The sequence below is a fragment of the Mesoplodon mirus genome (assembly GCF_964341445.2).
Source record: "Mesoplodon mirus genome assembly, chromosome: 18".
Classification (NCBI taxonomy): Eukaryota; Metazoa; Chordata; class Mammalia; order Artiodactyla; family Ziphiidae; genus Mesoplodon; species Mesoplodon mirus.
In genome coordinates this window covers 40206290-40228653 of record NC_138994.1, presented here as the reverse complement: position 1 = coordinate 40228653, position 22364 = coordinate 40206290, and the positions used below count along the sequence as shown (strand labels likewise).

At 55.4% G+C, this 22364-nt stretch overlaps 1 protein-coding gene across 1 annotated transcript; it reads right to left on the bottom strand.

Moving 5' to 3' along the window:
* Positions 1 to 60: 60 nt before the first annotated feature.
* Positions 61 to 21277, bottom strand: ADORA2B (adenosine A2b receptor; the record flags this gene model as incomplete). The annotated part of the gene is made up of 2 exons (XM_082605287.1): positions 61 to 1438; positions 20940 to 21277. 2 exons carry the CDS (start codon positions 21275 to 21277, stop codon positions 775 to 777), a joined length of 1002 nt encoding a protein of 333 aa, XP_082461413.1. The 3' UTR covers positions 61 to 774.
* Positions 21278 to 22364: the final 1087 nt, after the last annotated feature.

Sequence of the window (22364 nt, the reverse complement as noted above, 5' to 3'; positions counted from 1 at the left end):
AGCAAGCCGGCGCAGCACCCTAAACTGTATTTTTTTTTAAGTTTTATTTTTATTTCACCTCATACATAAACACAATTCTCTAACTTTCCTTAATAACATTTTCACTTTGGATTCCAGCAACTTGGCCAAACTTGAACTTAGGAGAGAAGTAAAATTCACTCTCTAGCTCTGGAAGGGGGAAACAGAATCTGGTGGCGGAGGGATCCCACTTCTCCAGTTTCTTCCTTTAGGGTAGTTTGCTATACATGGAAAAGATTGTCACCAAACCTGTCATCTGATGACATTCTACTTAAGAACTTATGAGCCTGTCTTTCCCTAACATGGCAGTGCCTTGATTGAAGAATTATACTTTTAACTTTCCTGGTCACCTTCCTCAGAACAAGTACATATTTTTAGTATGTCCAACTTTTTCCATCGCTTGCTAAGTTAAGTATTTGTATTGTAATAGTTCACAGTGTTTCACAGTAAAATAGTTTCAGTCATTTTCTACCATGAAAGAGGTAGACAAAAAAACAAAACTTCCTTTTACAATCCATTCAAGTCGTCAGCATCATCAGCAAGAGCAGCCAGAGAACCATAAACACATCTGCCGACCCTCGGAACCTACTTGTAACGTGTGCATATTAACTAGGTACGCGGTACCTCCGGGGAAGTGCTCCGAAGAGGCAACCCGCTGGCCTGTGAGGTGCAGCTGTCCTTCAGTGAGAATCCGCGGGCCACGCCCTGTCCCTTTGTTACTGAACTTGTGCCTTCTCGACGAGGCCAGAGCCTAGGTCACAGGCCCGCCTGGAGAGCAGGCTGCGCCCCTGCCTGCCCATCCCCACTCTTGCGGACGTCTGTCCGGCAGAGAACATACCTGGAGATGATTTTGTGGAAAGTGTAGCGGAAGTCTCGGTTCCGGTAGGCATAAACAATGGGATTGACGACCGAGTTGGCATGCGACAGGAGGATGGCCGTGTTCATGGCCCACGTGGGCTTCTCCTTGGCCCAGTCTGGCTGAAAGAGTGAGGCACAGTTGATGGCGTGTACCGGCAGCCAGCACAGAGCAAAGATCCCAACAATCATGGCCAGGGACTTGGCCGCGTGGATCTCCCGCTGGAGGATGGTCCTCGAGTGGTCCATGAGCTCCATGCGCTGGAGCTGCCTGCAGGCCACCAGGAAGATCTTGACGTAGATGACCAGCATTATGAGCAGCGGGGGCAGGACGCACCCAAAGAAATTGAAGTACACCATGTAGCTCATGGGGACCACGTTCTCAAAAAGACACTTCACAAGGCAGCAGCTTGCATTTGTGGTTCCATCCCAGGGCTCCGTGCAATTGGTGGCATGGTCTTTACCGTTCCACCCCAGGAACGGGGTCAGGCCGATGCCAAAGGCAAGGACCCAGAGGACAGCAATGACCCCTCTTGCTCGGGCCCCAGTGACCAGACTCTTATACCTGTAGAAAAGAACAGCATCTGTTACCGTCAGCGTACAGCACTCTGCCACCAAAGTCCAAGATGCCACACCTCTGCTTTTTGTTCCTTTACCCCCAACAGCCTCTACCGTTCAGCCTCAGCGGGCACCATGGCCTTTTACCCTCAACACTAACAGCTTGCAAACAGGTATAAACAGCTTTGCTCTAACAAGCTCAATAAGATTTTCATTCTTAATAACTCACCTCTGTCTAATGACAAATCATGGTCGAGGAGAACAAGTGGAGAATTCTTAAAGGCTGCTTTCTAATCACCCAGATACTGACCTTGGGTCTGGGTCTCCTATGAGACACAGTTCTAGGAGGTCGAGATACACCAGGGAACAGAACCCACAAGACCCCTGCTTCTCAGGGACCTACATTCTAGCAGGGGAGACAGATCATAATAAACAACAAGCATAGGTTAGTAAATTATACGGTATGTTAGAAGGAGATGTATAGTGTGAAAAAAGAAAAAGAGTGAGGAAGGTGAGCCGTGGCAGGGACTAGTGTTAAAGAGGTCAGGCAGGGAGGCTTCACTGATAAGATGCCCTTGAACAAACACCCAACAAGTGAGGACCGGAGGCCCCTGGAGTCAGGCAGCCCCACCTGGTGACTCTGGGCGAGAAGCCTTCTGGTCGGTCTCCCACCAACACCCTAGGAAGAGTCATCCCCCTGAATTCCCCGGTAAGATGCTGGAGAACTAGAGTTCTAGCAGCGTCCCTGGCTGTCTCGGCTAGCGGCGAAGTTGATAAAAATTGGGAAAGAACTTAGCAAATATCAAATCTTTTTAGTAATTTTTAGACCATTAAATCTTAAAATCTCTAAAAATCATAATACACATTTTGGACGTTTTGCTACAAGGTAGTCCATATATGGTTTATAGCAAAGGTATAAACTCTGCTATTCATAACTGGTCCATAATATGTATTTAACATAATGTATTGAAAAAAATGAAATAAAATCTTAACCTCTGGGAAAAGAACTGGGAAATAACTGGATACACATTCTCTTAAGACTCGTCTGTGGGAAGCGTCCGATCTCCTTCGCCTGCAGGATTAAGCTCACGCTTCTCAGCACGGACCTCGGAGCCCTCAGGCCGCAGCCCCAAGTGCCCCTGCCTGCTGTTCCAGATAGCTGCTGCGTCCTGGCCCGGCTGCTCTCCTGGCTCAAAGGTCACCTCCTTTCCTGCTCACTTCGCAAGGAAAGGTGGCCTCTCCCACTCTCTGGCCCCAGACACACACCTGTCATAGAGTCTGTTTATCTCTCACAGGTGTTCAGCCTTTTAAGGACTTGGACCTTGTCCCTTTGATTTGGTGTCCCCAGGAGCTAGCATAGTGCCTGGCACATTGGAGGTTCTTAGTAAGGTGGCCATTACAAACACATTCCTGGCTTGTTACCAGACAGCTTTAAAACGGGATTCTGCTTATTAGGAATGCCTGATGCTGTGGCCTGGACAGGCAGCAGAACGGGTCCAGTTTGCGGGGGCAGTTAACTGATGTCTTGCCTTATGTTGACAGTGGTCCCTCATCTTCTCTGCTCCCTATGAGGGCAGCTCAGTTGTGGGGTCTTGACTACAGAGGACCTGCTGGGTGCAGCTGCTCGCTGAACTTTTCTGGGCCAATAAATCCATCTATTTCCAAATCCTTTCTGCTTCCCTCCTCATGCAGGAATGTAAAGCCATTCCTTATAAAAATGTTTTTCCTGGCCATTGCCTTGCCAGAGACGTGAAGAATGCAATCAGTCCCTGTAGGGTAACAAGGCCACCGACTCCTGAAGGCCAAGCACTTATGAGTCACAGAACTTCAGGCCCACGAGGCAGCCACGCCTCCACTGTTCAGGGGACTCAACTGCACTGAGCTGTGTACAGATGAACACAGACCAGCCCCGGGGGATGAGTAAGATCTGGGGTTAGCATATTCTCTTGTCAGTCATGGTCTGGGATGGATACGGGAGGTGGTTCTGGCCAATGTGACTAAAGGAAGTCTGCTAGGGTACTTCCAAGAAAAGTTTTACTTGATAAAAGGAGAGAGACCCACGAGGAGAGCTCCTCCCCATACTCATCCCTTTCTGCTTTTGATGTTCTTATGGGAGGCTGTGATGCCTAGAGCTGCAGCAGCCATCTTGTGACCATGAGGCATGAGCCTGAAAACAAAGCAAATGGCGAAGCAGAAGGGAGGAAAGAGTCCAGGTCCTTGATGGTGTCTTTGAACCACTACACCAACCCTAGAACTATCATGGCTCCATATTGTAGTTCAAGAGATAATTGATGGCCTAGATTGCTTAAGTCACTGTTACCTGCAGCCAAAAGCATGCTCATACAAACTGGAAGGGACTTTCATCTTTTCTAGTCCAACTTCTTTTATTTTACAAATGAGGAACCAGACATACAAAGTCTTTAAGTAACAAAGGCAATACAAGAACCAAAGACCAATAAGTCAGGACTTTCAGGCCTCTGTTCCTTACACCACGTTATGCTGCCTTTTTAAAAAATATTTATTTATTTACTTACTTATTTATTTGGCTTCGCCAGGTCTTAGTTGCAGCACACGGGATCTTCGCTGACGCATGCAGGATCTTTTAGTTGCGGCATGCAGGATCTAGTTCCCTGACCAGGGATCAAACCTGGGCCCCCCTGCATTGGGAGCACGGAGTCCTAACCGCTGGACCACCAGGGAAGTCCCTATGCTGCTGCTTTTACGTGACTTTTTTCTAAGCAATATTAGACACGGAGTCCTCTGTACACAGAGGGATCCCAGGGGATGGCTTCCTGGTGGAGTTCAAAACAACTGGAATCCACCCACATCTGAACTTCTCAAAACTGCTGGATCCTGCACGTATGAAAAACTACTTTTACGCTAAATCGTCTTAGATGAGGAATAGCAGCTGATTTCATTCGGGGAACAGCTGGTCTCAGCCTTCTCCGTGACCCCCTGCACCAGGGCCTTTCTCCCCTACTGGTTCATTATTTTATTCAGAGGTCTTCCTTGTATTACCACACACCCTGCTGGCAGTGGAAACAGAATCACAGCCCTCGTGGGTTGTGAAGCTAACGGAAGAGACAGAATATAAACAGGTAAACACTCAAAGGTACAATCACAAGTCAGAAGGAGTTTGGCCAAACCAAAAGGAACAGGGTGCAGATTAGAGAAAACCAGGAAGAGCTTGGACATAGGGTGTCAGGGAAGCCTCTTAGGCAGCAGAGCCGGAGGTGGAGGCGGGCACGGAGGCTCTGAAAAGCGGGGAGAAGCCATTCTAAGCAGAGAGAACAGAATGTGCATGGCTTCCAGACAGGAAAGGGTTTCACCTTCCTAGAGAAGCAGAGGGGTGAGGCGGGCCCGTCCCCAGGCCGGGGGAAGGGGCTGGAGCTTGATGCTCAGATACCCCAGTGCCGCGGGATACCATGGGGGGCTCGAGGCACACGGGGGGGACGGTACTGGTTTCGGCTGTGTAAAGCTCACTGTGGAGATGGAGTTTCGGGCAGCCAGAAGGAAAGCAGAGCAGTTAGGAAACTACTTCAGTGGTTAACTCAAGAGAAGATGTTGGCGTGGGGCAGGATGACAGCAAAGACAGGGCTCACAGCTACCCCCATCCTAGCAGCTCTGAACTACACGACACGCTGGGGGCTGGGGGAAGACACGTGCCTACAGACTCCCCCAGCCGCCAGCTGCACAGGGCACATCAGACACATGGCCGCCCCGCCTGAGCGCCGCTCTGCAGGCACCAGGCCCGCGCATCCCCCGTCTCGTGAGGTCCGAGCACCATGGCCAGCTACAGATGTGGAGGCTGAGGCTCCCACGGTTAAACGATTGGTCTGCTCTCCCCGAACTGCAGTCAGGACACAAACCCACCAACCCGATCTGATTCCGGTTTTGCCCAAAGCAGTCACTTTCCTGCTCAGGACCCTGTGGTTCTTCTCACAGATCCCAGCTCCCCCCTCCGCCAGCCCTGGCTCTGCTGCCCTCTGCCCTGGCCAAAGCTGCCAGCCATTCCAGGGATCCTCCGCCCCCAACTCCGTGGCTGGCCACACGGGAAGCGGCAGAGGCCTCTGCCGCCCGCTCGGCAGGCAGTCCTTAAAAGGCGGCAGGGGGACGCTTCTGTTGGCAGACACAACGAGACCCACAGGCGGACGTGGCTCCAAAGGCAGACGCGCTTTTAGCACCAGAGCTGCAGCCCCATGATGGCAGACCAGTCCATGTCTGCGAGACGCTGCCTGGACCCGAGCACGGGTGGGAGACGGCCAGGGATGCTGGGGAGAGCAGGCCGGTGTCCCTGCACCGGGCGGGAGGCGGGGGGCACGACCCCCGGGTCTCTGGCATCTCACGGCGGGGGGGCTCCGCTCTCCTCCCCCATACCCTCTCGTCTCCCACTTCCGGCTGGGCCTCTGTCCTCTCTCTGAGCGCCCCGCTCCCACCCTGCCCACCCCTTGCTCCTTTGCTCCCCAAGCACCAGGGGCTCTCAGAGCATCCTCGTGTGTGTGTGAGTGCGTGCGTGCCCCCCACATCATTCCTGAACGGCGGGAACGTGTCCTTTCCTATATCCGCCCCAAGTGCAGGAGGAGTAAATGGAAGGCAATGAAGAGAGGAAATGGAGGCGGCAGTATTACTCCAAGCAAGCAGGAACGGATCCAGCCCACACAAAAGGGGGGTCCTGGGAGAGTCCACCCTCTGGGAAGTGGCTGTGCCCCCGCTGTGCTGGACCCACCCACCCTCCATGCAAGGGGCTCATTAGCTAAGGAGCCGGACCGAGAGACAGTCACAACAAAAGGGAACAGTGTGGACGCCGGGCTCACACCACGATAGAGGGCCTGCCAAGGGCTGCTCAACAAGCGCTGGCCTATTTCTGGGCCAGGGTCCCCCCCCCTCCAGCTCTGTAACCCTCGGCTCAGACCAGGCCACACGCTCAGCCTCGGGAATCAGAATTCCCAGCGCTCAGGGTGCTCTGAATACAGCAGAGCCCCAAGGGCAGCCACCCTGGCAGTGACGCTGAGTCCAGACAGGGGCTGGGGAGAGCCTGAACTCTGCTCTCGGAAAAACGGGGAGAGTGGTGGCTGCAGAACCCACCCCTGTGGGGCCTTTGAACACAGATACCATGTGTGCAAAGCACTTTATAAATGCAAATCACTAAGTAAGTACACCCGGAGCTCTGTTCTGCTTCTTAAAATTGCTGATTGTTCCTTTAGGGACTTTTTTCTTTATGTTCTGTTTCGCTCCCAAGTTTCATCTCTCTGTAACAGAAACACTTCTGCTCCAAAACAACATACACATTCTCAGAAAACGTCATATTCTCTAAAATTGCACACGAACAATAACGGGACTTACGTGAAAATGGGGTGAGAACAGACCACTCAACACCTACCAAGCGTTATAACTACAGCACTAACAAAATAACTAGGACGGCCCAGCAGGCAGGTCCGCGGGGACGGGTAGAGGCTGCCGCGGTGAATATTAAAAAAGTCCCCAGAAAGTCTAATGGAAATCCTGGCAAAAGTGCAATTAGAGCAAGGCCGACGGGTGCCAAGGCAATGCAGCCGGACGAGGCGACGTGACAGCGTGCTGTGAGGGCTGAGGGCTGTGGGTGCCGCAGGAGGCCCGGGCCCTGCTTCCCTCCCCCGGGTCCTGGGAGCCGCTCTGGGCTACACAGCAGTCACACTGAGGACTCTTCCCTCCCCTGCTGAAGCCGGCCAGGCTAATCCCACTATTCCTGCTCCTGTGTCCGGGCAGAACCCCAGATGAACCCAGACAGTGCCTGCACCATCCCAACACCGTTCACCCAGAGCATGCGTCCCGCTCACAGGACAGAAATTCCCCTGAAGCGCAGCCCTGGGCTCCCGTGGAGCCCCGCGTCCCCAAGGCGCCTCGCAAGAGCCTCCCTGGGGGCTGCAGGGCCGTCCCCTGCGGCGGAGCCGAGACTTCCTCAAAGGCAGGGACCCCGTCGCTCACGCTCATATCCAGAACACCTCACACCGGGCCTGGCGAGCGAAGCCCTGACGCCAGCCTGACTTTGTAAGAAAGGAACAAAGTGTGCTTCCTCGGCACACGTACCCGCCTAACACCCACCCGGTAGCTCTAGACAAACAAGCCGAGGGGCGCGTGGACGTGTCCTGAGCTCCAGCTTGTAGCTCACAAGAGGCATCTGTCTAAGAGGGACCTTCTGAGGCTGAAGAGTTGCTTCCCACCAAGGTAACGGGGGTTTCAGATGTTGTCACGGACAGAAACAGTAGCAATTCTGCACTATGCCCATTCAAGACCCAGGATCCATCAACCTTCCCACAAAGAAAGCCGGAGACCCACATGACTTCACCGAAGATTTCTCGCAAACATGTAAGGAAAAAATACAACAATTTTTACACAAAAAGAACTGCTTGGTTCTGTTTACGTGAAGTTCAGGTCTAGGGGTGGGAGGAGGGTCTCCCGTCTACCGTCTGTGGTAAATAAATGTCTTGAGGGCCAGCCGCCTTGTCTCCACGGCCTGAGATGGTCACAGCTGGAGCCTGCAGGGCCGCTGGAGGCCAGGACAGCGCCTGCCCACCTGCTGGATGACAAGCTCTGGCCACCGGAGCTGCCCTTCAGGCTGAGTTCCTCCCAGGAGGCCAGGACCCTCAGCCACTCTGGCTCCTGAGGGTCCCCCATCCCCTCCACCAAGTTCAGACATGCCTGCATCCCAGTGGGGACTTGAGCCGAGCCACTGCCAAGGTGCAGGCAGGTGGAAGAGATGCCATCTGTCCTTCATGGTCACCCGGGAGCATCAGATGAAGAGTGCAGGAAAGAACGTGGGCAGCCGTCCGCACCAGGTCAGCACGGCCAGAGGAGGCCGTCCAGCGTGGCCTACAGAGACGGAGGGTGGTGGCCAGGACCAGGTCTCCCAGAGCTCACCTTTGAGGCTGGTTCTTGGCGAGGCTCCTATTTTGGTCTCACATATCGGGTGGGACCTGGGGACAGCCCAGGGTCACTGGGCTCCAGACTCTGGTCTCCTTGACGTGAAATAAGAACCCCCGAGAGAAAAGCCCACTGCCTGAACCCAGACCAGAGAAGAAAGAGGATACCTTGTCATCCTCTCTCCCCGCAAAGGTACCCTCCTCCCATGGCTGGGGCTGAAACACACTGCGCTTCAGACACACCATTAATTGTCAAAAGCGTCAGCCACCACACAAACAACCAGTTAGACGTCAAGAGACACGCGGCATCGGATGACGCGGCATCCTGTTGCTGGTGACGGTAACCTTTTTTTTTTGCGGTATGCGGGCCTCTCACTGTTGTGGCCTCTCCCGTTGCGGAGCACAGGCTCCAGACGCACAGGCTCAGCGGCCATGGCTCACGGGCCCAGCCGCTCCGCAACATGTGGGATCTTCCCAGACCGGGGCACGAACCCGTGTCCCCTGCATCGGCAGGCGGACTCTCAACCACTGCACCACCAGGGAAGCCCATGACGGTAACTTTGAAGATAACCGCTCGTGGGGGCGTCCAACAGGCTTCTCCGCTGGAACTGCTCATCCCTCTGTGATCGGCTGTACCTGTGCTGCATACACTTCGAGATTTTTGTAAACATCTTGGCCCTCATCAAACGTTCACCAGTGAGTTTTATCACCTGTTAACTGTTCTTCCCTGAACCAGTTATTATGATGACAGTTGCCGAGTGAGGATCTGCTTAAACTCAGTCATCCCTACTCATTCGAGAGCTGGCGTTCTACTGCATCAGGAGTTCCCCCAAGTCATTATGTAACTAAACAAAACAAAGCTCTCCTAGCTGTGTTCATCACGAGGGCCTAGAAGAAACGACGCTCCAGCAGCCAAGAGCACTCCTGCCGAATCTCGGTTTCTAAATACCATTCTCCACTGAAAGAAAACAGGGCTCCTTGGAGAAATGACTGATTCCAAAGCCAGAAAATACGATGGAGCCTGAAAAACCTTTCTGTGCCAGTAAGTAAGAAGTGTTCAAAAACGTGATGGGAACGCTCAAACAGAAGTCAGCTTGAACAGGCTCTCATTCACCAAACTTGGGCATCAAAGTGAATAACAGGTATGGACTGTAACACGTTAAATGAAAATAAAATTGCCTAAGTCCACTGGTATGTAAAAAAAATAATTTAAGGGGCCTCCCTGGTGGCGCAGTGGTTGAGAGTCCGCCTGCCGATGCAGGGGATACGGGTTCGTGCCCCGGTCTGGGAGGATCCCATATGCCGCGGAGCAGCTGGGCCCGTGAGCCATGGCCGCTGGGCCTGCGCATCCGGAGCCTGTGCTCCGCAACGGGGGAGGCCACAACAGTGAGAGGCCCGCATACCGCAAAAAGAAAAAAAAAAAAAAATAATTTAAGGAAGTGCAGGGAAAGGTAAACCTCTTCTCTACAGAAGAAGGCCGATTGACACAGTGGAAGGAATGAGAAAAAATAAAATTACCATTTGACATGGTAATAACTGATCCAAGCAAGAATCATCAACGGGGAAAACACACCTTTACAGTGATGAACGCTAGCAGTGATGAGATTTAACACAACAGCAGTGGGACAGATGGACTCCGTGTGCTGTCCTGTGTGATGGGCTGAAATGGACACACCATCAGGTAGACAGTATTGCCACCAAAAATGTTCAACTTGAGAATCTAATCATAAGGAAACAACCAAACTCAAAATAATGTATTGCCATGAAAGAGAGGGAGGGAAAAAACGACTGAGGAATGCTTCCAGATTAAAGAAAAACAAAGGCACATATTAAATGTACGTGTGACCTTTTATTGGAATCTGAATTTTTAAAAAACTGTAAAGAAAATGATGGGGATACCTGGGACATCTGACTATAGACTGCACCAAGTCAGTGTTAAAGCTCTTGAGTATAATTGTGTGTGTGTGTGTGTGTGTGTGTGTGAGAGAGAGAGAGGGAGAGAGGGAGAGAGGGAGAGAGGGAGAGAGGGAGAGAGGGAGAGAGGGAGAGGGAGGGAGAGAGAGAGAGAGAGAGAGAGAGAGAGAAAGCGAATGTAGCAAAATACAAACAATGTGGGAATCTGTCTTAGTTTTGAGACTTAGAAGTTGTGAAAAAACACACACTAGGGGCTTCCCTGGTGGCGCAGTGGTTAAGAGTCCGCCTGCCGATGCAGGGGACGCGGGTTCGTGCCCCGGTCCGGGTGGATCCCACATGCCGCGGAACGGCTGGGCCCGCGAGCCATGGCCGCTGAGCCTGCGCGTCCAGAGCCTGTGCTCTGCAACGGGAGAGGCCACAACAGTGAGAGGCCTACGTACGGCAAAAAAACAAAAACAAAAACAAAAACAAAAAAAAAAAAAACCACACACTAGTTCAGAATGACTCATTCTTTCTGAAACCACAGACCACATTAGTCAAATGGATACAAATGTGTGTGTGTATAACTACATATATATGTATATATATATACACACAGATATAGATACATATATACAAATATATCTTTTAATAGCAGGGACTTTTTAAAAAGTACAAAATGAATGCAGTACGTGTGTGCTTGTGTATGTATTAAAAAACTAAGTTTCTCATGACTTCTGAAAACGCCAAACTTAGGAGCCATTTACCCCTCTAGGCAATGCCAGTGTGTCTCTTCCCCTCCCTCTCTTTCTCAGTCTTCCACTCTCCCCGGCTTTATCCTGAGGACACCCTCCACGGGCTTGTCGTGTCTCCACGACAAGCTGGTCCATCCCTATCAGGGCAGGTCCCCCCAGCACACGTGTGCACACACACACTGACAACCCCTAGACACGTTACATGCCAGTAACTGGACCCGCCTACTGGAGATGCTGGGGGAGCAGCGTGAGCCCTGCTTATAAAGAAGGAGGAAAGGCAACCTTAATCCAGTGACAAATAACCTAGAAAATACCCACAAGCATGCAGAGAGCTGCAAGGGAATCCAGGGTGCCTCCCAGAGAGAGTGTCGTGGAAATCGGCAAGAGTCGGCAGGAGCAGAACATCCCACACAGGGAGAATGGCATGTGCAGAGGCCTGACCTCAGCCAGGGGATCGAGGGAGTCCAGAGAAGCAAAGCAGAGACACAAAGGGGAGAGGGGGGCGGGGGAGGCCGGAGGAAGGACCAGAGCCGGTGAGAGGCCGGCCCTGTCCCCAGGCGTCAAGGAAGCAGCAGCAACCAGGTGCGAAGAGGGCTGAAGGGGCAGCAAGGATGCAGGGCTGGCATCGGGAGCAGGAGGAAGCAGAGGGGGACCAGAGAGACCCGGCTGCAGGCTGGGGGGAGACGTGCCGCCAGCAGCACCTGGTCTGTGATGTCTTTCACTAGCGCTTGAGACTCTACTTTATTAAAAAAAAAAAAAAAAAAGGGCAGTTTTGGCGCTGGCGTCGGTGGTGTCAAAATCAGCACTGGAAATCAAGATGTGGGACAGAAAGCTGCTTTGGGGAGCCTTGTGGGGGGCAGGGCGGGAGCAGACCGGCCCAAAGCAAAGCCAGTGGGGCTGAGAGAGGAGAGAGCAGCTTGAGGATGTTTAAACAGCGCCGGGTCTGGAGTGACGCTGTCAGGACGGGCTGGATCCAGAGCCGAGGAGGGCCGCCCAGCCTGGCGCTCCCCGAGCGCCACCCCCTACGTACCCCGCCCCATGCGGGCGCCTTAACAGCCCCTGCGCCTCTGGGATGGGTCACCTGGCGGCCCAGAAACCCGGGCTCACCTGGACTCTTCCTCTGCTCGGGCCCAGCACCCTGCCCAGTCAGCAAGTCCTCCTGAACCCGTCACCCCTGTGACCCCTGTGACCCCTGTGACCCCGTGTCCCCGCCGCGAGCACACGGCTCAGCGCGTGGTGTCCAGGCGGATGCCAGCCTGGCCCCGACCAGCCGCGTCTCTGGTCCCCGTTCACCGACTGTACCCCCAGGGCCCACCTCTGGTCTCGGGGGTCCTCCCCGTCCTGGTCTTCTGGTTGGCTGCACGGTTTTCCCTGTGGCCCCTCTGCTCAGACCCTGCCCAACCTCCTGGCTGGAACGGCGCGTCAGCCTGCTTCCCCGGTGGAGGAGTCCGGGCGCTACCCGCCTTGAGGCTCCCTAGACTCTGCTTCCACCCTCACGGCCTCTGCCCCAGGCACACGTCCTTCCTTCTCTCCTGGAAAACAGCAGGCTGCCCTCCAGTCCACGCCCCTGCTGTCCATCAGAGTGGCTGTTCTATGATGCAAACCTGACCGCAGGAACTCCTGGTGAAAATCCTCCCCTGGCCTTCCAGGTCCTGCCTAACTGTCACCTCTCAGAAAATCACGTTTAAAGGACACTGAGAAACACAAAAGGAAATAACTTCATGATCATCCTAAAAACATAAGTGGAAGGTGACATCCAGCCAACCAGAGATTCTGATGAGTTTCTAGAAGCCAGAAGGCAGACGGGATCATCAGGATGGGGCATGGAGCCCTAAGCCAGTAACAGGCTGACCGGGAAGAGAGGTTCCAGCCTTGCAGACAGCAGGTTCCAGACGGGATTTAGGAAAGGAGCAGAAATCAAGAGGAAGGCTGCCTGCTGACCAGCCTGGGGCGGCCTCACCCCTCAGGCATCACGCCTGCACTTCCCGTGTAGCTGGGCACATATCCCTCACGTCCCCACCCTTCCCCTGAAGCTCGAGACCCAGTGATGGAGGATGGGGTCGGAGGAAGAGTTTTGATTATATACAGTCTATGCCACAGCAAGAATCCGAACCATGTGAATCCAAAAGTGGTTTTTCAAAATTGACTCCAAAAAATTTAACCTTAAATCAAAAGTAAAAACATGAATGCTAAAATTTAAAAAAACAAAAACAAAAATAGAAGAACTAGAGGGGAAAAGTCAAGGAACTCTTCTAGGGGAGAACAAAAGACTAAAGTATTGGAACCTTATATGTAAGAGTACATTTAAAAGACAGAAACAGTCAAGGAGGGAAAGTCTCCATCTACCTATCAAGAATCCCAGAAGGAAAAACAGACGGAATGGAGATAAGGCAATAATCTAGGAAAATTCTTTTTTAAGATTTCAGAACTGAAGACAGACCTAAGCCTTCAGACTGGAAAGGCATCATCCCCAGGTGAAGGAGAAAAGCTGAAAGTCAATATTTAGACCCAACCTCGTGGAATTTCAGAACACCAAGCAAAGCAAAAGATCCCAAAGGCTTCCGAGGAAACAGAGTTACAAAGAAGAAATAAACCCACGTTGGACTTCTTGGGCACCCTGGGTGTTCGAGCAATGCCTTCAAGCCTCTGAGCGTATCAGTCCAACTACCAACCACGTGTGAGAAAGAAAAACGCTGCTGGCATGAAAGAACCCACGTCGTGAAAAAGCTACCTATGGATGGTATATAGACAAAAACGTGCAATCCCAGAAAGAGGAAAGAAAACATGCAGGAGGGGGGGCAAGAAATGGCAGAAGCACCCCAAGAGTATGATGGGGAGACCCAGCACAACCCCCGCGTAGCACCGTGCACCCTCCACAATGAGAATGAAGGAGCTGGGTCGTCCTCTAATTTCCAGATGGGAAGTTCATGATCCAAACACTAGGCTGACTAAAATGGGGCATAATTCTGAGCAGTGGGCGGCACCTACAAACAGAACCCATGTGACCTGCCATGAGACCCATCTCCTGGAGAAGATGGGCTTAGTGATGGGAGGGCATTTCTGCTCCAGTCACCCTGCTCTGCTCGGGGTGAGTGAGAAACACGCGCGCAGAACATTATACGCGCTGGGTATCGGTTTCCACTTTTCAGAAACTCTCTACAAAGTGCAGGAAACTTTATTATAGATACAGAATAAAATGCAAATGATATTAACCTTGACACTGTGAAAGCAATGGTATAATATAAATGTGTTCAATACGTAATTTGTGCAGGAAAAAAAAAAACTAAGAAGCAGTGGTTGCCTCTAAGAGGCAAATGGGAAATCAGAGGTCAGACTGGGTGACTTACTTCCCCCAGTTTACCCTTTTGTATGGTTTCATTCTCTTTACTACGGCATGGATCACCTTTGGAAAGTAAAACCTCCTACCTGTCCAAAGTAAGGTAGAGACAGGGTGACAGCAAAGGTGGAGAGATGGGGGAGGGAGGGTGGTACACTTTTCCTCATTTTTCTTGACAGTTAACAGCTACACTGCCTACAAGTGATGGAATTAGAAATAGAGGCTGAAATAGGATCCACAGGAAAAAATCAAAATATAACAGAAATTGGAAGGAACAGGGCTTGTGTTGTGTGGTAGGCAGTCAACAAATTCTGGTTAAAGATGACAGCACAAACCCAGCTGTCACCGTGAAGGGCGGAGTGGCCCTGGGAACCAGTGTGGGAGGGCTGCCAGGCAGAGGGGCTGGTGTGGGCCACTCGGCCTTTCCCTCTGGAACCCTCTGTGCTTCTGAATACCTACTTCTTCACACTAGTTGATTTCTAACGTAGAACACAACAAACAAAACCAAGTCCTTCGTGGACTTACCAGTGCCTTGAGGACAAAACCCAAACTGCTCAGCAAGCCTCCGGGCCCCCCTGGACCCGCTGTGCTGGGACCCCGACCCTGAGGCCCGGCAAGCCCGCTGCTCCCACAATCCTCCCATCCTTCTCCTACGTGAAACTCTGGCATCAGCCCTCCAGAAAGACCACCGCCCCCTGTCAGCCCGGGCTGAGTTAGAAGGCCATCCTCAGCCCGTTACGGTCTGTTTCTAACTTTAATTCTTTCAAAGAAGGTACAGTTGCTCTTTGCTGTTCCGTCCCTGCTGCCCACGGCAGTGTCTCCAGCCTGTCAGCCTCCGAGGTGAAGAGCACAGCCTGCTAATGGGTCTCCTGGGCCGGGGGTGGGGATAAGAACCACACTGAAACCCGGCTCCTGAGGGTCAGTAATAAGTCGGAAGCATCAGAAAAGCCTGGGCCTCGCTTCCTGCATCTGGGGAAGGAGGAGGTGGCCGACAGGCTCCCGCGGTCCGGGCAGCTGAGTCACATCCTGTGACGGTTCATGCACCTGCCGAGGCACCGCAGCCTCCTTCCCCTCTGGCCACAGTGCTGTTCCGCTGTGTCCTCTTTGTCCTGGTGACATTTAAAGGGTCCCGCTCGTGACCGCCGGGGTCCCCCCTCGTCCACGCCTAGAGGCTGCAGCCTCTCCCTCCCGGGGACACAGGCTCACCCCGCCCTGGCCGTGTGACCTGGGCCGATGACAGCTCTCTGAGCCCTGTCCTCCCCACCTGTGGATCTGGAGGTGACAGGATCACCCCCAGAAGGCTGGCGCAGGGGCTCACCGAGGCGAGGCATGTGGGGGGCCCAGAAAAGGTCACAAAAGCGGCTGTGGCTCACAACCGTGCCCTGCGTTCCGGTGTCCAGAGCACACCTGTCCGCCCACGTGTCCCTGTCCTGGTGTTGTGACCCCGGCCGGCAGGCGAGCGTGAGGTGGAGACAGGGTACCGCAGGGCAGCTGTGCCCATGGTCTCAGCTCGTCTGCCTGTGCAAATGCAGTTAACTCTGCCCCTTGACACATACTTTTTCGGCACGTGATCAAAGGCCACCCATGCTTTCCAGAACCCTGTGCAAACGCTGCTGAGCCGCACAGCCAGGCACTGGGTTCCTGCGAGGCTGCTGCTCCAGGATCAGAGCCCGAGGGCCGCAGCCTTCTCTGCAGAGGGGCTCCTGGTCACCATGGTCCCGGGCAGCCTAAGGTCGCGGGGGACCCCGTCCCACTCCCCCGACCCCCCAGGTGCTCGGGGCTCCGCCTCCACCTCCCCCTGCACCAGGGGCTCCTGCACGAACGTCCAGCTGGTTGGACTCTACCCGCAGCAAGGGGACGGGACCCCAGGCACCCTCCGGATTGGAGATGGGCTGGAGGGGAGCAGGGCGGGGGATGTGATCCCCTCAGGAGCTGGTCCAGAGCTGCCAGAGGACACAGGCAACGAGGCCCAGGAGGGACTCTCGGATTCGACCAAGAGGGGGCCCTGCAAGGGTGGCCTGACGAGGGGGACACAGTGACAACGGAAGTGGAGGCCGTGAGACTGGACGGCGTGTCAGAGAAGCTTCCTGGCAAGGAAACCAAGGAACGGCCTGCATGTGGGTGGGGAGAGAGGCGATGGAGGGTCCGTTTCACACGTTCAGATAGTGATGGGGGTTCCCTGGGGCCACAGTAACAAAGCGCTGCGAACTTAAGCGGTGGCTGACGCTACTCAGTCCCTCGCAGTTCTGGAGGCCAGGAGCCCAGAATCAAGCGCGACAGGGCCACACTCCCTCACGTTTGCCTCCATCTGCAAACGCCTTCCCCCTTCTGCTTGTCTATCTTATAGGAATGGGGTTTCATTTAGGGGCCACCAGGTCATCCCGGGTAAGCTCCTCCTCTGAAGATTGACATAAGGTGATGTTCATTCTTTTCCTACCTAAGGCCAAATTCACAGGTTCTGGGGATTAAAGTGTGGACACCATTCAACCCACTCCAATGGGCATTATCTGGAAGAGAAAGACAGCCCTGGTGTGGAAGAAGGGAGGACCCAAGGTGGGGAGTGGGGAGACCCAGAGCTGAAACCTTCTTTCCCAGCTTTATTTCAAAACAACATTACAGGGCTTCCCTGGTGGCGCAGTGGTTGAGAATCTGCCTGCTAATGTGGGGACACGGGTTCGAGCCCTGGTCTGGGAGCATCCCACATGCCACGGAGCAACTAGGCCCGTGAGCCACAACTACTGAGCCTGCGCGTCTGGAGCCTGTGCTCTGCAACAAGAGAGGCCGCCATAGTGAGAGGCCTGCGCACCGTGATGAAGAGTGGCCCCCGCTTGCCACAACCGGAGAAAGCCCTCGCACAGAAATGAAGACGCAACGCAGCAAAAATAAATTAATTAATTAATAAACTCCTACCCCCAACATCTTCTTTAAAAAAAAAAAAAAAAAAAAAATTACAGGGACTTCCCTGGTGGTGCAGTGGTTAAGAATCCGCCTGCCAATGCAGGGGACACGGGTTCGAGCCCTGGTCCGGGAAGATCCCACATGCCGTGGAGCGACTAAGCCCGTGCGCTACAACTACTGAGCCTGCGCTCTAGAGCCTGTGTGCCACAACTACCAAGCCTGTGCTCTAGAGCCCACTAGCCACAACTACCGAGCCTGCACTCTAGAGCCCGAGAGTCACAACTACTGAAGCCTGTGCGCCTAGAGCCCGTGCTCCGCAACAAGAGAAGCCACCACAATGAGAAGCCCACGCACCGCAGCAAAGAGTAGCCCCCGCTCACCGCAACTAGAGAAAGCCCATGTGCAGCAACAAAGACCCAATGCAGCCAAAAGTAAAAAAAAAAAAGTAGATAATGTTTGAAAAAAATCACAGGTGAATTTTACTGTATGGGAACTGTAGCTCAATTTAAAAAAAGAAAAAAAGTAAAAAAATAAAAATAAAAGAACACTCAAAATCCCCTGCCAACCCCCTACAGTTCAGTCACCTACAAGGAGCTCAGTGGAGGCCACCTTTTCACCCAAGACACAGTCTTGCTAAGAGATCCCCAATACCTCCCTCCCAGACTGGACATGTGAGGCTCTGAGAAGACGCCTCCACACGGCAAAGGGGCCGGGAGGGTGAGCATCCAGGGACAGACAGACACGGCGCCTGCCATCCTGCTGACCCACGCAGCCAACCCAGCGCCCCCAGAAACACCCTCCTTCGGCCCCAGCGGACACTCAGCAGCGCAGTGCAGGGGAAACGGGGTCCAGGAGCTGGGAGGGCAGGCAGAGGGGAACCACGCGGCACTCCAGTGGCCTGGGGTGCGGCTGACAGGCAACAAGATTAGGGAGGAGGTAGGGCTCCTGCGGGAAACGCCCGAGGCAGCAGCTGCGCGCAGACACCCCTGCCCCGCAGAGCCCCGCCCTCCCAGCTCCCGGTCCAGGCACCACTGGGCCTGGACCCCCGGATGCTCTCCTGTGTGTGGACGCCCCTCGCTCTGAGGCCAAGGGCAGGGCCCAGTGTATGCAGACACGCCTCCTTGTCAGGTCAGCACAAGTTCTCGTCTTCGTTTCCGGCCATCTCCTCGGGCGCCCCTTTCCTGCAACGCTCCCTGGTCAGTATCTGCCTTGACAGCTGGGCCGCCGCAGGGCTGCGGGCTCTGCGGCCTCGAGCCGAGCCCACGGCGGACCACACGGGCCTCAGTCAGAGCCTTGGGGCACCGGTGACGAGTCCAAGCCCTGCTCGTGCCCGGGTAGGAGGCGGGCCTAAGCTCCTGGCCCTCACCCCGGTTACTGGTGCCTCTACAGGGAGACCCCTCCTCCCCAGCACACTTCCAGCTTCACTCCCACTGACCCGTGACCCCAGGGAGGGCCTCGGAGCCGAGTAGGAGCTGCCCGGCCTGGGTCAGTAAAGAAGGGAGCCTCCCGTCTCCCTGACTCCCAGAGGTCCTCATAGTTTGGTGGGACCAGAAGTCCCCGGTTACATACTGATACTGGAATCCACACACACCCGGCCCCAGAGAGTCTGATTCGGGAAGGCCCGGTGCGGCCCTGTAATCTGCTTTTTAGCTCAGCAGGCCAGGAAGTGCTGAAGCAGGAGCCATGGGGACCTCTCCAGCCCGTGAGGGTGGGCTGGGCGCCAGGGGGCAGGACACATGCCATCCCTTCCTGGGACAGGTCACCTCCTGCAGACCTCTGACCTCCTGTGGGCAGGCCGGGAGGGCAGGGGCGGGACCAGCACTCAGGGTGCTCTGAGCTCCCCACGCCTACATCCCACCCTCCTGCCTTCAGCAAATGCAAAGGAGAAGTCAGGGACCTGTGATTCACATTGCTTTTGCCTTCACACACCCACACCCATTCTTTCAAGACCCCGCCCAGCAGAGACCAGGACAAGAACTAACAGATTTAAACTTTCATGGAACTTCCTGCTCCACGGGGCACAGGGGATTCTTCCAGTAACTTGCACTGAGCTGAGGTCTCTCTGGACCTCTGCCAGGGCCAAACCCAAGGGGCTTCCGTCAGATAAGGCTGGAGCTTGTGGCTGCCTGCTGGGTGCAAACAGTCCAAAAGGCCACCAAGTAACCAACATGAGGACCAAGAGGAAGGAAAGGGAGCCCTAAGAGAAAAGAAGCATGTGCCGTGCGCCCCGGTCCTCGGAAACCCCTGGGCTCTGTCACACCTGATGGGACACATGGGGCCTCCTGGTCACAGGCCAAGGGCAGCAGCACGTGGAAAGCCCCAGACACACAGAGGAGGCTCACAGCCCGGCCAAGCAGGAGGCTCCTGCCCTCGTTGGGACGCAGGACACAAAGCACAGGGAGCAGGTGTGCCCCGCAAGCCTGCTACAAAGGCTTCTGGGAGTGTGCCCCCCGCCCATTCCCTCAAACACTTTCCCCGTACAGCCACCAATTTACTGCAAGCAGAATCCGCTTCCAGAAACGGCCGTCTGCTCTCTGCCCACATCCCAAACACTGATGCCACACACAGTGGGAACATGGGGCCAGCGCTGAGTCCCAGTCCTGCTCCTACACTGATTCAGAGGCACCATCCTCAGTGTCCTCCCCTCACCTACAGGACGCAGGTACCTCCCTCTGGGATTACTGACAGGATTAAAGGATGTAAGTTTAAAGCGCCCGACAGAGTTAGCACCCAAGAGATTAATTCCTTCCTTTCCCTCCTACTCAACTTCCCTGTCTCAGTTCTAGACCCAAAGAGATCCCAAGCTCACCCAACTCAGAAACGCCAAAGGGGATCCAGGCGCGCGCGCGCAAGAGAGAGAGAGAGCGAGAGAGAGGAAGAGGGAGAAGGAGAGTGAGGGAGGGAGGGAGGGAGGGAGGGAGGGAGGGAGAGAGAGAGAGAGAGAGAGAGAGAGAGAGAGAGAGAGAGAGAGAGAGAGAGAGAGGGAGGGAGGGAGGGAGGGAGGGAGGGAGGGAGGGAGGGAGAGAAAGTAAATACTTTCAATTAAGCCCCACGTGATGCTTGTGATGCTCGGGCTCTCAAGCTCCCAGCTATACCTGGGACCCCGCTCCCCTTGCTGGCCGGCTCCTACACCTTCTGAGTGTGGGAGAAACAGCGACCCGCAAGTCCTCCAGCGTTTGGAAACCCTGGTGGCACTTTCCCAGCCGCTGGGACTGGGCAGCAGATAAACAAGGCTATACAACGCAGGAGGCTCTCAGGCTGTCGGTCTCGGCGAGCCGGGAAGCACTTAAACTCTCTCTAAAGTATAAGGGGGTGATTAGAGTCTGCACGAAGCACGCAGCGTTCCCCAAAGTTAACTGGCACCTCCGCCCGGGTCGGCAGGTACAGCCTGGAGACGGGCGGCGAGTCGCGTCATTTTGCCCACGCAGATCCCAGGGTCCAAGGTTGCCCTGGAGCCTCTCTCCCCGGCCCTACCGCCCAGCGCTCGCCGGGCCCCTTCCCGCCCGCTCGGGGCGCTTTCCCCGGAGCTGCCCCGCCGGGCCGCACCCCCGGCGCCCCAGGGCTGTCCCTACTCGGGTCCCCTGAAGGAGGCGCGCGCCCGGGGCGCCGAGAGGGTCGAGCCCGGCGCACCTGTGTCCGGAGGCTGCGGGCCGGAACTCGCGCGCCACGCGCCCCGGCCGGGTCTGGGGTCCCGGGGGCCGGGTCTCCACGGGGCCGGGGCCTCACCTGAGCGGGACGCGCACGGCCAGGTACCTGTCGACGGCCACGGCCAGGAGGCTGAAGATGGAGCTCTGCGTGACCACGAGCACGAAGCAGGCGAGGAAGAGGCAGCTGTGGAAGTCGGTGCAGAAGCCCAGGCTGATAGTGACGGCGAAGGGGATGGCGAAGAGCCCCACGGCCACGTCGGCCGCCGCCAGGGACACCAGGAAGTAGTTGGTGGGCGTCTGCAGCGCGCTCGAGGCGCCCACCGCCGCGCACACCAGCACATTGCCGGCCACCGCCAGCGCGGCCAGCGCCAGCTCCAGCACCACGTACAGCGCGGCCTGCGCCAGCTCCAGCTGCATCGCCAACCGGCCCCGCCGCGCAGCCTTGAGCGCCGGGACCGCGCGTCTGAGCCGGGGTCTCGAGCTCTGCCGGCCGGCGGGCGGGACGAAGGCGGCGCGGGAGCGGGGGTGGCGCCTCGGCCGAGCCCGCCCCCTCCACCCCGCCGCCGGCCCCGGGCTCCGTGCGCCCCACCCGGCGGGGCGGTCCGAGCGCTCGCACCTTCCCGGGAACCCGCGCTGGGGGTCAGGGCCGGACCTGCCGCGAGAGGACACCGCGCCGCCGCCGCCGGGTGAGGCGACGACCTGCAGGCTTCGGGGTTCCCCCAACGGACCCCGCTGGACGGCAGGGCTCGCCCGAGAACGACGGAGAGGCGCGGACCGTCCCTTGGGCCGGGCTCCCCATCCTCGCCCCCAGCGCCGCCTCGGCCCCCTGTTCACCCCGGGTGAGCTCAGGCCCCAAGGCCTCACACGGGGCCCTTAACTGAACCCCCAGACCCTTCCCCTGCAGCCCCGGCGCCTCCGGAGAGCCGGGCCTGCGCCCTCTGCCGCCTGTCGGTCTCCCCAGGAGAGCCCGGGCCCAGTTGCTCGCCGCATCTAGAGAAAGCCCACGTGCAGCAACAGAGACCCAACACAGCCAAAAATAATAGATTAATTAATTTTAAAAAGTCACCGTTTAAATACATGAATGAATGAATGAACGGATCAGATGGCATGTGAACTCTATTTCAGTGTAGCCATAATAACAACAAAGCCCCTCAGCCTCCATCAGGCATGACCAGTATCACCTGCCTACGTATCAACAGGTGCAACAAGTTCTCCAAAAGCACTCACAGTGGATGTCCCGGCTGGGCGAAGTTATAGGGGATTTTCTCTCTCACTACCACGGATTAGGAGCAGACAGCAGTGCTGCTCCTTGCCCCCGCTCTGGGTTGCTAACGGAACCCCAGGTGGCAATGACATGCACACCCCAGAGGATGAATCAGGAGTGGTCTAAGCCAATCAAATGACCCCTTTCCCGTTTGCCAGTGATTGATCTAAGGGATGGGCGTGTGACTAACCCTGGCCAACAGGAAGGAAGGGGGATTAGGCAGTGAGGTTCCGACCTCCT